At 40.9% G+C, this 15,024-nt stretch overlaps 1 protein-coding gene across 1 annotated transcript in view; it reads right to left on the reverse strand.

Annotated features, from left to right (window-relative positions):
• LOC129729756 (serine/threonine-protein kinase grp) overlaps nt 1-15,024 on the reverse strand; it is a 31,067-nt gene that overhangs the window by 1,360 nt on the left and 14,683 nt on the right. Inside the window, exons 2-6 of the mRNA XM_055688574.1 lie at nt 5,397-6,139; nt 4,764-4,987; nt 3,162-3,339; nt 2,928-3,070; nt 397-606 (exon numbers count right to left, since the gene is read on the reverse strand). Coding sequence (XP_055544549.1) covers nt 397-606; nt 2,928-3,070; nt 3,162-3,339; nt 4,764-4,987; nt 5,397-5,476 — 835 coding nt within the window. The 5' untranslated portion in view covers nt 5,477-6,139. The remainder of the gene's footprint in view (nt 1-396; nt 607-2,927; nt 3,071-3,161; nt 3,340-4,763; nt 4,988-5,396; nt 6,140-15,024) is intronic.

The raw sequence follows: 15,024 nt of genomic DNA on the forward strand, positions 1-15,024 counted from the left end.
CGATGGTATTATTTGTGAAGCTTGTTGACTGAATTTCACCTGGTAATTTTATTATTCTGTAGCAGATAAATATTCCCAGCATTGTGTTAGGTACCAAGGTCCTCTCAGGGTATTAAACCGAGTTGCAAAATAAGCAACTCATAACGTTACTGAGAGTCACTCAGTACCTGACACAAGATTGAGTGATGTTTTCCGAAGTACCAGATTACAACAGAATTCACACACTGAGCGTACGTACCACTGTTGAACTGATGAACTGTTAATTTTTGGTTGTCACTTCACTACTAATTTAATCACGAGAATTAAATAGTGCAAATTAACATAGAAATTCAAACAACTAATAATACACACCAATGCTCTGCATCGCTACAAAAAAAACTCGCATGCAAAACCTACCCTGCTGTCGATTAAACTGCATCTGGCACCACTTGTGGTCTTGTATCTTTTCCAGCGTCAGCCTCTGGGATGGGTTCGGCACCAGGATCTTCCTTAATAACGAGAGTATCAATGTGTCCAGCTTACTCCAGGGGGTCGCCGAGGTATACTTGTTCTCCTTCCAGCAGAGATATTCCGGGCAGCCTGACGACGGTTGATCCCATGGTAGTTCTGTCATTGATAAAACGCGACCCAACCGGACAGACAGTCACGCGCAAAAAGAGAAAAAGAAAACACCGCTAGATATCAGTACCTTACCATGAACAAGCGTATTAATTTTTCATTTTTATCAGCAGTCATCGAAGCTCGACGGGTGCCGGTAGCGCACTCTCCTGGTCTTTGTATGTTTTTTACATTAGTGCCGAAGGGAATTTAATGGAAAAACAACGTTCAACCCCAAGTAATCGTCGGTAGCCGACGAAGCAGTGCCTAGCGACAGTTTGATGATAGAGAATTTTTATCACGTAGCATCGGCACCCAAATTGATTGCAGGCGACCTCTGAGAAAGACATTTTGTAGTTTCTAAGTTAAGCAACAAGAGTAAAATTATACATTAAACGTTGTGATAATTATTTGACACTACTCTGAAAAGAACGATTTACAAAGGCGCAGGAAAAACGCTCGCCTTTGGATATTTCTTAGAAAGAAGTTGAAGAGAAAATAAACATTATCGCAAAACGCTAGAATAATTTGCCGGGTTTATTATTAGGTCAACTCCAAACGCTTCTCAGAAACAGGTACGGCACCAAAAAAAAAAAAAGTTGGAAAACGGATGGTAATTAGTAACCTAGCTCGTAGGGTACAACCTTTCAGAATTCTATTCGTCCTTCCTTGGGGTTCACGAAATATTATCACGCGCTCACACATGCACTCAAAACCATTGTTCTCTGAGCAAATGACAAGTTAAGATTGTGATGAATGGAACCATAATGGGCACCATGTACATCGCCGCGGTGCTATTGGTAGTTGTACAGCATCAGCAAGGGCATGCGCAGACGTAGCCCTCATTTTACCGGAGGTTAAAAAGCTAGCAAAATCAACGATGAAATACGGGAGAAAAGGAAAATAGTTGCGAGAAACGGAAGGAAGGAAGCGCCGACCGTGAATGAACGGCGGATATGGGCATTAAAAACGCACGATCCACCACCCTGCAGCCAGGCTGCTATCAAAGTCTATATAAGCAGCAGCTGCTTATCGGAATGTGGAAAATGTTTTTTTATGCGCAGGTTTTCCCATTTCCTATTGTCGCGTTCAAATCATTATGGCAGTTGTTGTGCATGGTTTTTGCTAATAATAAGGAGTTGGTAGGGTTTTGATTAATTTAAGTAACGCTTTCTCAATGACGTTTAACCTATCACAAACATCGAATGCTTCGTGTATGACATGCGAATGATTTACCTGATTTTTGTTTTTAGTAGAATGCATTTCATGATGTTACATTTTGGAGTATTTTTGATGAAAACTCCGTCATTCATTTGTTGAGCCTTCACTAGCTTCTCTAAGTATGTTTCAATAGTCTGTAAGTCATCATCACACTTAGCAATAGACAAAAACAAGCAATACAGGCCGTGCATATAGCTAAACACATCAATAATAAGTTTTTATTAGTTAGTTCACTCTCCACACGTGTTGGTTTCTATTGGGGCACACATTTTCTTCATATCATACGCACACACACTTTGGATATTTCGCCATGAGTTATTGTTTCATAGAATGCATTAGATAAGCGAAAAAGTATTATCACTTTCATCAGATAACTGTTGTTTTGCAGATAACTGATGTTCTTGCATTTGGTGATTTAGCAGCAAAACAGTGGTTGGGATTTGCAAACTTATAACAGCGATAACGATAATAATACCAATAATAATAATTGTGCAGCAAGCAATTCCCAGTTGGACCTCTGGTACTAAAGCTTTAGAAGATACGTAACGAACTCAACATTCTACAGCTAGAATACCAAAGATTCAGCCGGAAATTATGTACCATATGGAGAATAGAAATAAAAAGAAAAAAAATACACTCACAAAATTAGTAAACAGCCAAAATACGAGCGTACGCGACGGACAGGAATCAACGAATCGATTGAGCAAAAACAATTGGGCGCTTTAATGTTTATTCTGGCGCTGTAATCGACTTAAGGAGCAAATGTAGGAATGAACATCGCAAAGTTTTACACTTTCTGGATAGATTATTGAGACATTTATGGACTCGTTTTTTTTTTTTTTGTAATGCTGGGAATCTGAGTCTTAAGCATATTCAATCATTTCAAGGCAGCGCAACAACAGTTGTTTGTGGATGGAACTTGTTTAGCATGATGGATAAAATTGACAATCGCAGCTAAATAAAATAAACAACTTTTGAGCACAGTGCAGCAGATTACTCGAGCTAAACGAAATACAAAAAAGTGATCAAAACATTCACGAAGCATTCGGATGGCAAGCAAATTTGAATAAAAGGAATTTACGGTACAGTTCTGGCAGCAGTTTACTTACCGCCTGCAAGCATGGTGACTAGGATTATTCCGCAGGACCACAAGTCAGCGGGTGTGGCTTGATATGGCTTTACTAACACCTCCGGTGCTACATATGGCAGTGTACCGCATTTTTTGTCCAGCAATCGTTCGCGTCCTTTCATTCTGTATATCAAAGAGAAAACGAAAAAAGAAAACGATCCACCATTTTTCTTTGATCTAGTGTACTACTACTCTGTAGAATTGTACCTAATACCTAAACATAGTTGCCATGCCGAAATCGGAGATCTTCACATTGTCATGCTCATCCAGCAATAAATTTTCAGGTTTCAGGTCCCGATGAGCAACACCTCGGTTGTGCAGATAGTCCACGCCGGCTAGCAGCTGATTGAAATAGCGCTGGGCTTCAGGAATGGGCATCCCAACATCCGGTTCTAAAAAGTGAAACGATAATATTAGTAATGGTGCCTTCGATACTTGAAATATTTTAATAATTATTTGATTTCAACTAGCTGAATCGTTCCTTCTGAGCAGAGTAGGCAGTGTTACTTTGCCCTCGTATCCAAGTGAGTTTTAAAACATGCTTGCACTTTTATTTTCGGTTTGCACGTAAACCCTACTAACAGTGCATTACACTTGAGTTGGATTTGAGTTTTAATCTTGCATAACAACAATTGCATAAAAATCGAAATGCGATGAAATTCGCGCCGCGTCTGCTGCAACAGTTTGTTGCATTGTCCTTTGAAAGCATAAATTCGATCTAAAAACAAAACTCATCGTGTTACATCAGCGCCTGCATCGCTGGATACATCGTGCACTGCATGCATTGCACGCATTTAAACTCAATCGATCAGAATGTGCGGTGCAAAAAAACTCAAACTATCGAGAGGAAACAGATTCAAGTTGGATTCAAATCTGGAAAAGTGTTACTCAGTTCAACTTTGCACGAGTTCATGCCATCACTGCTTCTGAGAAAGAGTTCCCGAGAATTTATAATCGTAACTGCCGACTTCCAAAGTGTCATTTACTAATGAATCGGAACTACAGCGGGAATTTTGAATTAGCGTTGTTTTTGTATGCAAATTTGGAAATAGAATGATTTTCAATCTTTGCAGCACACACTATCGTCCTCAGTTTCATTTTGGCGTTATACATCAATAATAATCCGTAGTATTACTAATCAAAGATTATTCAACAAATCACTGAACTTTATACAAAAATGCAGCTGCACAAAATATAAATAGAATTGACTAAAAAAATTCACAATCAATCGACAAACACTCAAGGCATATTTAATCACCAAATAAAATGACTTAGTTTTGCTAACCAACGCACACTCTTGTTCGGGTGATTTAATAGGAATTCTCGCCAAACATGTGAAAAGGGCCCATGTGCCATTATAAACAAGCCAAATTTTCTCGTTTTTTGATCAATACAAGCAAAATCTGCTCTTACCAATGAGATTTATTGATAAAAGAATTCACTTTTTATCGAAAAATCTTATTTGTACGAGTAGATTAAGCTTGTATTCATTGAAAAACGTGAAATTGTGGCTTGTTTACATATGGCACATGGGCCCTTTTCACATGTTTAGCGAGAATTGTGAAAAACCTTCGTGAGCCTATGCTCAAATGTTCATCCTTATCCACTGTTCGTCACGTGTTTAAATCAAGGATGCTGGAAAATTTCGCAGAAAAAATCACACAACGATACGACAGGTACACAAGAACTCTTCGACAATGTTCCTTTACTCACTTATATTTTTTTTATTCGTGCAAGTTTCAATTGTTATAACAAGGTTGACTGCAGCAACTTACAACTCACACGAAAAACAAACACTCAACAAAAAAAGGCTCACCTATTCGGTCAAAAAGCTCCCCGCCGGAGGCGTATTCGAGAAAGATGTATTCGATGTCCCCTTGCGTCCGCTTGCCGAAGAACTTTAATATGTTGGGATGCTGCAGGATCTTCTGGATGCAGACTTCCTTCTTGACGGAACTTTCCGCATCCGGATGTTTCTTCAGGTCAACCATCTTCATAGCGACGGCCTCACCCGACTGACGATTGATGAGCAGCTTCACTCTGAACGGTGGTTAGTTTAGGTGTGTAGTTGTGGCAGGCGCGATTTTGATCAAAAGGTGGGTGGTTTCCCAGTGTGAAATTGGTGAGAGCCGCGTAACGAGAACAGAGAAATGTAACAAGAGAGCAAGGCGTGAGAAAAATGCAAGGATATGTATGGTGATTAGTGATGTTAGGGCGAGAGCTCTAACTATGGGTGTTAAACAAGCAATGAAAAGACATTAAACCAAAAAAGAATAGGTAATTTTGTAAACAACGTCTATTTGCTGATTGAATGTAAAGTTGTGGCTTTATATCGCAAATGCGTATCAGATCCATGCAGATTCTATGATTAGATGAAGCTTTCTGTGGATTGCCATATAGACGATGCATACTAGAAATATTTGTTTTTTTTTTTCGGAATAATACTTACTCCCCGTAGGCCCCTTCTCCGAGCGTCTGTGCCAAAGTCCATCCTTCGACAAATTCCCTGTTAGTTTGGGTTGATGCCATGTCTTTGGCTACTATATGTTCACGTTTTTTTTTTTTTTTTTTGCTGCTGCTTCTAGGAACGATGATCCTGCCCGGTAGTTCGGTGGTGGCACTGCCCTAGATTGAAATTGGTTTCGATCGAAATTATTCGCTACCGCAAAAACTGGATCACTGTCCGTGGTGCTGACAGTGGTTTTCCAACTTTTTCGAGCCCCTCCTCAGCGTCTGTTATTATGGCGCAGAGCGGCCGACTAACCACACACATGTAATTGGTAACTTTTAAATCGTCAGCCGTCAGCTAAAACTCGGCAGTGTGGAGAGGAGGTGACCGAGGGCTTTTGTAAATTTTGTTCCTCTGATTTAAGTCCCGATTCGATGGCGTTTGGTTCTGGTGGCTAGTGATATTAATATTTTTGGCACCGTGCCAGTTTGGCAAAATGTTATGTATTCGGCCGACCAACGCCAGTGCGCTCTGTTCGTTTTTTGTTGTGACCGGTTATCGGCAATGGGACCACTATAGATGTTCGCTAGAAACGACGACGCAAAATGAGTGCGTTGAGCCGAATAGGTCCTGCCCCTTATCGATTCAAACAATCATCGCTAGGTTGTTGTCAGCACTGGTAATGAGGTCATAATATCGACACCACTGATGACATTCCAACGGTGATGATGACCAGGAATAATCTGATATTAGAACGAGAAAATGAAGAAACGTTAATCATATCAAACAAAGCAAGGGGTAACGGACAATAAAACAAACTTTTTAGGGCAAGTCTACGTTCCGGTACTAAGATATATGAACACGAACTTAACAAAACGGGTGATAACACAGAAGACGTGTAAGATAATGGAGTCAGTATAACTGGGCAGTATCGAATCGAATAAATAAACTGCAAAATGTTTTTTTTAAGAATGCGAAAGAAGAAACAATTCCAGTGCGAGTATGAATGGAATCAAACATTGCCGAGAATCAATCAGATTTTCCATTTCGTTAACGTTCGTTTATCATAAATAATCAGATGAATTCATTAGCATACCAGATTTCAAAAGGTGTATCGTCGTCGTCGGTGTAGTTCTGAGATAAACGACGTGAAAAACGATCGGTAACCCCAGTGGGACAGGATCCAGCAATTTGTGTGAAAAGGAAATAGTTTTTACCCTCGATAACCTATAGCTATGACAGGCACTAGACGATTCACGCGACTGCAGCTTTATCAGCAAAAAAGGTGCTGATGTGTAAATTGGAAAAACAAGCGCTTTCTTTGCGGCTAGCAGATCGTAGATACATATGTAGATAGGGTTTTATCGCTTTGCACAGAATGTGTGTCATCAGACAGCAGAACTAGGCGCTGTTAGCTTCGAAAACAAAATATTGATTTGAAATTTTTGAGAGATCAACTTGCGGCACCAAGCATGTGAGAACAGTACGTGGGTGGTGGAAAAGTATGGCTGATAAGGATGAAAAGTTGTCGGCATGTTCAAAACGGGGAGCAGGACGTCCTGTAGTCAGACTGAGGCAGGTCGAGAATCAATACTGGAGGTTAACATGCCCCCGCAACTGTGCTCTGGTTTGACACGGACTCTTGTTTCGACACATACCTATAACGAAACACAGTAACCACTAGCCCCGGTACGTACGCATAGCTCGAACCACCCACTCTCGTGGTAACAACACTAACACACCTACGACGGGTGGATATTTCCTTCAACTCACCGAGTTACGGTGGGAGCGTCTTCCGCTCGTGCACAGCGAGAATCCATCCAGTCTCTGCAGTCTACACATTTCCGGACAAACCTAATCCGTTTTGCTTCCTCAGACAGTGTGGTTTTGATGCTGTGTAATGTGTGCCATTACTGAATTTCTTCAGACAAGTTTTTTTTTGTTATATTCTATTCTATTGCGTTTATAACTTGGAAATGAAATTGATGGAAGAAAACCAATTATCACACTATATTTAGTACCACTTCAACAACTAGGTTCAAGTGAGCATTTCAAATTAGAGAAAGGGGAAAAGGGACGTATCAAGATTGCCGTCATGCCATTATCATTCACTTACTCAATATATTCCCTTTTTCTGAAGGGAAAAACCGACCGGACATTGAGAACCTTCATCGGGTTTTTTTGTTTCAAAACCCTAGCCAACACCATAGATTTTTGCTATTGCAGCTAATTTTACATACTAAAACATTACGTCCACTGTCTGATGACTATTTGGTTATTATTTAAAAAAAAAGAATATTTTTTTCAACCCTTCGTTTATCCAAGATAAACTAGTTAAATAAAAAATTCTGGTTCTGAATTTTCCCTGAAACACTTTCATAGAGGTCTTCTAGCTCTTGAATGATTTATCATTCATCAAACATAAAGAAAAATACAGTCAGGTTTTTTTTACGCGGGTGATTCAACCTCGTAGAAAAACGCCTAAAAACCGCGAAATTGAAGAATCCACGATAAAAAATCGCGTTGATTGAAAAAATCACGTAAAAACCGCGTTACTTAAAAATCCGCATAAAGAAAACCACCAAGAAAGGTGAGATGCTCTACGACCAGTATTTGAAATTGTCCTCTCGTCAATCATTCCGAATCTTTCGGAGGGCGGAGGGTTTTTTAACAAGTCATTTACTCAACCTGTTTTTGGTTCCCAACCTGCGTTAATTCGAAAATCCGCGTAAAACATTTTTGAATTAACTCGGTAACACGTAAAAAAAATCTGACTGTATGTCAGGTTCGAATTGATCATCCCTAATATTTTCCTATCTCAGATTGGCCCTCGCACACACTCGCAATACACTCTGATTTCAGTAGGTACTCATTTGGATGTGCGAGGGACCGGTCCTTCATCCAGCTGTAATCGATCGTTTGATTAATCTTTTGAATTGAACTTGGCGGTTACTTAGTTATTCAAGATCCGAAAACGTAGGTGGTCATCGGTTGTTTGTTGGAAAAATGTCTCGGGGTTCTGACATGTATTACAAGCAATAATCATTTTCGGAGCCTATGTAACCCCTCAATCTATAAGCTACAATTAGTATTTCAACTGAAATAAATGTTTTTTTATGCCACTGCATTGGCGTAGCCAAGAGAGGGAGGGGAATAGGATTCAAACCCCCCAGAGCCTTCGATCTTTATTTTTTTTCTAATGTTAGGGTTCTGGATTACATTTTTTGGGCGCTTAGTTGCTCCGTATGATTTAGACAATCGATGTTATTTACCAATTTTTTAATAGTGTATCTCTAACAATGGGTTGTTTTTATTACATAAATTTAACCTCAATATTCTGAAAAAAAATAATTGATATGGATCATTCCATGTCAAGTGTCCGAGGAAATGCATCGACCATCTCCGATTTTGACCAAAATTTGTGAGTCGATGTACTTTGTGGCGTAACTCATGAATACAAAGTATTGTAGCGATTGGTGGACCCCTCGGCCAATAGGACTGCCTCTACTTTTTGCGAATTTAGCGAGACACCTTTTTTAATTCGCGGATATCTCGGGACCCTGGACAGTTACATGTGATATTGACATATCATTTTGAAGGGTTTTAGATGTAGAATCGAGCTAGGTGATTTATTTTCTCAGATTAAAACTTAATTTGTAATTTCCTCGAAACACCCCCCCTTCGATTTTAATTTTGACCACGCCAATGTGTTCATCAGACGATTTTACATAGGAATCACTTATCAGCAAAAAACAAAATGTAGCGTTCCAGAGATACAGCATTTTTAAACTTGCAAGATTTAGGAATTTGTACGTACACGCGAAATATTATTCTAGCAGGGGTTTGTGAAATCGGAGAAATGTTTCTTATAGGAGCATCCGTTAATGATGTAACGCAAAAATGGCGTTCTAGGGGGGGATTGGTCAAGTTGGCTAAGATTTCAAAATTGTAAACAAAGTGTAAAGCAGCTAGCATTCATTTTATTGTTAAATTCGATTGTATTTAAAACAAATTTGTGTCACTGGAAAACGGTATTGGTTATCACAGCAATTCTCATCTCCGAATGGCACACACGATGAGATTTACTAGCTACAGAAAATACATTCCAAGTAACAATGAAAACGCTTCAAGGATTTAGCCTTGTTTTTTTAAGTTGGCTTGATTCTAAGCCTTTGACTATATTTTGATAAAAAAATATGTTCCGCGAATATTCTCTAGAACTATCATATGCATGAAGTTGTCAGATAGTCTCTTTGATGGCTAAATAATCCAAAACCTTTAGGTTATAGTTATGGCTTACATTAAAAATTCAAATCGTAACATAGGCAGACACTCCCATCTGGTCTCGAGGTACGATGCCGGTTTAACAATCTAGTCGTCATATGTTAGAGTCCCGGCTCGAGAGAAAGCTGTTATGTTAGTAGGATCATAGCGCTAGCCTCACAATTGACCACCTCGGCTCTACTGTCGGTAACCGCAAGTCAGTCCCATCTGTAATTTTGTCAATTTTGAGTTAGCATCGTATTTTGGCCTAGCTTTGAGTATATTTTCAGATGTACCGATAAAAAATAGTAGTTTGTTGAACAAAAGTGGAGATTCGTTGTTTTGCTTTCGTCTCGATTAGACGCAAATTGTTTATCTCCGTTTGAGTTCGCAAAATAACAATACACGAGTTATCGTACGGGTGTTTTTTTGTCGACTAGTTCTTGTGCTGCGCGATAACAATAGCCTGTTATATATCGGCAGAAACATCTGCACACTGGTAGGGGCAGGCTACCCCGCCAGTGATTCGATACGCAGCTGATATATCAGCAAGAATAATTCTCCCGCACCGCTGTTACCCCGCTAGCAGCACGGACCACCATACGATCGAGCGAGTGGAAGTCAACTACTAGTGGCATCTACAAGGTCGCGTGTAAGATACGGCCACTGTGTCACAACACGAAGCTGGATCGTCATTGTTTGTTCTGCGGAGACACTCGATTAATCCAACTATCAGCCGTGAGGTCGTGACTTAGACGTTCGGTGAAGTATTACATTTAGAATTTTTACTATAATTATCAATATTATTACTATGTTATAATATTATTATTGATATTATTATTGTTATTATTAATATTATTACTATAATTATTATTATTATTATTATTATTATTATTATTATTATTATTATTATTATTATTATTATTACTATTGTTATTAGAATTAGTATTAGTCTTTTTTTTTTATTTGATCCATTGTAGATTGAAAAATTGTTTTTAAAATTTAACACCAACTACTTGAACCCCCCCCCCCCCCATATTCGAATATTTATCGTTTGTGTGCGATAGAGCGTAACGCTCCCGCAAAATGGACGACATGCAGGTGCAACTTTTCCTGGAGGTGGAAACAAACGGGGAAGAAATTGAAATTTCTCCCATCAGCTCACCCCTACCTTCCCCTGTGCCCTCCCCTTTGCCAAGTCCTGTACCAAGAGTACCGGAAGTACGGGTAAAAGCTTACCCAGATGCCGCTGGCGGTCCCTACGTTGTTTTTTTCCGGCCCATAAAGAAGCCATTGAATATTATTCAAATTGGCAAAGACCTGGCAAAACATTTTTCGGCCGTAACCGAGATTACGAAGGTGAGGCCGAACAAACTGCGAGTTGTCGTGAGTAGCTTGAAGCAAGCAAACGAAATTGCTGGCTACGAGCTCTTCACGAGAGAGTATCGCGTGTACATCCCTGCCAAGGATGTAGAAATCGACGGTGTGGTTACCGAGGGGAATCTCACTGTCGATGACATTTTGCGTCATGGAGTTGGCTGTTTTAAAAACCCCTTGATGCAAAGTGTAAAGATACTGGATTGCAAGCAATTGCATTCAGTATCCATCGAAGAAGGGAAGAAGAAATTCCTCCCTTCGGATTCCTTCCGAGTAACATTCGCCGGATCCGCGCTGCCGAACTGCGTCCGCTTGGACAGGGTTCGTCTACCTGTACGCCTGTTCGTACCGCGGGTCATGCATTGCCAAAACTGTAAGCAGTTAGGTCACACAGCCACCTACTGCTGCAATAAGGCACGCTGTAGCAAGTGCGGAGGCAATCATGCTGAGAACGCTTGCAGTGGGGATACTGAAAAGTGTCTTTATTGCGAGGGAACTCGGCATGACCTTCCGGCATGTCCCGCGTACAAACAGCGCGAGGAAAAAATTAAGCGTTCCCTTATGGAACGATCAAAGCGCTCTTTTGCAGAAATGCTTAAGAGGGCTGAGCCACCCTCGACAGGAAACATCTTTTCCTTTTTGCCAACCGATGAGGGTACATCTGACGATCCCGTCGAAGGGTGTTCCTATGCCTTGCCAGAGGGATCTAGGAAGAGGAGAATGCTCAACTCTCCTAATCTTTCTCGTAAAGGTCGTAAGATAACCCCTAGCGGAATGACCAATAAGACAACACAAAAAGGAAGCGGTGAAGAAAAACCGAAGCAAGTACCCCCCGGTTTTAATTTCAAATCAAACCAGGAGTACCCACCGCTTCCTGGGGCACCAAAAACCCCTCATGCACCCATTTCTCGATCAGAAGACATAAAAGAAACAGGGTTCATAAAATTCTCTGATATTGTGGACTGGATATTTAAAACATTCAACATACCAGATTCCCTTCAAAACATTCTTCTTGCCCTTCTCCCAACAGTGAAAACCTTTTTGAAGCAACTCACAGCAACTTGGCCCCTCATTTCAGCTATCGTATCTTTCGATGACTAATACGTTGAAAGAGGTTAGGAATTTTGTCACTGTGTTACAGTGGAACTGCAGAAGTATCATCCCCAAATTTGATCTATTTTCACATTTGATAAACACATACAATTGTGATGCGTTCGCGCTTTGTGAAACTTTTCTCAATTCAAATGACCAACTTAATTTCCACGATTTTAACATCATTCGTCGAGATCGAGACTCACACGGTGGAGGGGTACTTTTAGGGATCAAAAAGTGCTATTCTTTTTTCAGAATCGACCTCCCCTCGATCTCGAATATTGAAGTTGTTGCCATTCAAACGAATATGAATGGAAAAGACCTTTGCCTTGTTTCGTTATATATTCCCCCATCCGCGCGGATTGAACAGAAGCAACTCCTTGATATAGCAGAATTGCTTCCCGCACCTTTTTTGATTTTGGGAGATTTTAACTCTCACTGTTCGCTATGGGGGTCGCTGTACGACGACAACCGATCTTCTTTAATTTGTAACTTGATCGACGACTTCAATATGACACTTTTGAATACTGGGAAAGCGACACGTGTACCTAATCCTCCAGCACGTGAAAGCGTGCTTGACCTATCCCTCTGCTCGACATCACTTGCGTTAGATTGCCAGTGGAAAGTAATCCACGATCCCCACGGTAGTGATCATCTTCCAAACGTTATATCAATCGCTAATGGTTCAACTCCCCCGCACCCAATCAATATTTCCTACGACCTTACACGTAATATTGATTGGAAGCGTTATGAGTCTATTACAGCGGAATCTATCGAGACTCACGAGGAACTTCCTCCGGAGGAAGAATACGCGTTCTTAGCTGGCTTGATAATCGACGCCGCGACGCAAGCTCAGACGAAACCGATACCCGGGGTAACGATTAGACAACGCCCTCCCAACAAATGGTGGGACAAAGAGTGCTCTGAGCTGTACGCGCGAAGGTCCGCGGCGTATAAGGACTACCGGGAGTACGGCACTGTCAACCTACTACGAAAGTACGAGGCACTGGGCAGGCAGATGAAGAGCTTAGTAAAGGCGAAAAAACGCGGGTACTGGCGGCGGTTCGTAAACGCGTTGTCGAGGGAAACAGCGATGAGCACTCTTTGGGATACCGCCAGGCGCATGCGGAACCGTGACGTTTCGAATGAGAGTGAGGAGTATTCAGATCGCTGGATACTCGATTTTGCCAAAAAGGTCTGTCCGGACTCTGTACCGGAACAGAAAACCTTTCGCGACGCGTTTATAGTAACTACGGAAGAGCCTCCATTTTCGATGTTGGAATTTTCAATGGCTCTCCTGTCGTGCAACAATAAGGCTCCAGGGTTAGATAGAATAAAATTCAACCTGTTGAAGAATCTACCCGACTCTGCAAAAAGACGCTTGTTGGACTTGTTCAACAAGTTTCTTGAGCTAAATATTGTTCCGCATGACTGGAGGGAGGTAAAAGTCATTGCTATTCGGAAACCCGGGAAACCTGCCTCTGATCACAATTCATATAGGCCGATTGCGATGCTCTCTTGCCTCCGGAAATTAATGGAGAAAATGATCCTCTTACGGTTAGACAAATGGGTCGAAACAAACGGTTTACTTTCAGATACTCAATTTGGCTTTCGCCGGGGCAAAGGGACGAACGATTGCCTAGCGTTGCTTTCTACTGAAATTCAAGTCGCATTTGCTCGGAAAGAGCAAATGGCTTCTGCGTTCATGGATATTAAGGGGGCTTTTGACTCTGTCTCTGTAGAAGTTTTAAGCGCGAAACTTCATTCGCAGGGACTTTCACTAAATCTGAATAACTTTTTGCTCAATTTGTTGTCAGAAAAGCATATGTATTTCTCACATGGCGTTTCGACAACTTCCCGAATTAGTTACATGGGCCTTCCCCAGGGCTCATGTTTAAGTCCTCTCTTATATAATTTTTACGTCAATGACATCGATGAATGTCTTGCAAATTCATGCACGCTAAGGCAACTTGCAGACGATAGCGTTGTATCCATTACTGGTAGCGAGGCTAGCGATCTGCAAGGACCATTGCAAGATACCTTAGACAATTTGTCTGAATGGGCTCTTAAGCTGGGTATCGAATTCTCTCCGGAGAAAACTGAGTTGGTCGTTTTTTCTAGGAAGCATAACCCAGCTCAGCTGCAGCTCCTACTAACGGGTAAAACGATCTCTCAGGTTTTAGTCGCTAAATATCTCGGGGTCTGGTTCGACTCTAAATGCACCTGGGCTTGTCATATTAGGTATCTGACACGAAAATGCCAACAGAGGATTAATTTTCTTCGTACGATTACCGGAACCTGGTGGGGAGCCCACCCAGGAGACCTTCTAAGGCTTTACCAAACAACGATATTGTCAGTTCTTGAGTACGGCTGTTTCTGCTTTCGCTCCGCCGCGAACACGCACATTATAAAATTAGAGAGAATACAATATCGTTGTTTGCGTATTGCCTTGGGTTGCATGCAGTCGACCCATACGATGAGTCTTGAAGTGTTAGCGGGTATTCTTCCGTTGAAACATCGTTTTTGGAATCTCTCTTACCGGTTGCTAATTCGATGCACAGTTATGAACCCATTAGTAATTGAAAATTTCGAGAGGTTGGTCGACCTTCAATCTCAATCCAGATTTATGACTTTATATTTTGACTATATGGCTCAAGATATTAATCCTTCTTCATACGATTCCTCCAATGTCGCACTTTTAGCTACCCTTAATAATGCTATATTCTTCGACACCACCATGAAACAAGACATTTCTGGTATCCCGGATCAATTGCGACCCCAAGAGATCCCTAAGATTTTTTCCAATAAGTTTAAACATGTTAGTTATGATAAAAGGTTTTTCACTGACGGATCTAATCTAGATGAGTCCACTGGCTTCGGTGTTTTCCACGAAAAT

This window comes from Wyeomyia smithii, chromosome 3 (assembly GCF_029784165.1).
Source record: "Wyeomyia smithii strain HCP4-BCI-WySm-NY-G18 chromosome 3, ASM2978416v1, whole genome shotgun sequence".
Classification (NCBI taxonomy): Eukaryota; Metazoa; Arthropoda; class Insecta; order Diptera; family Culicidae; genus Wyeomyia; species Wyeomyia smithii.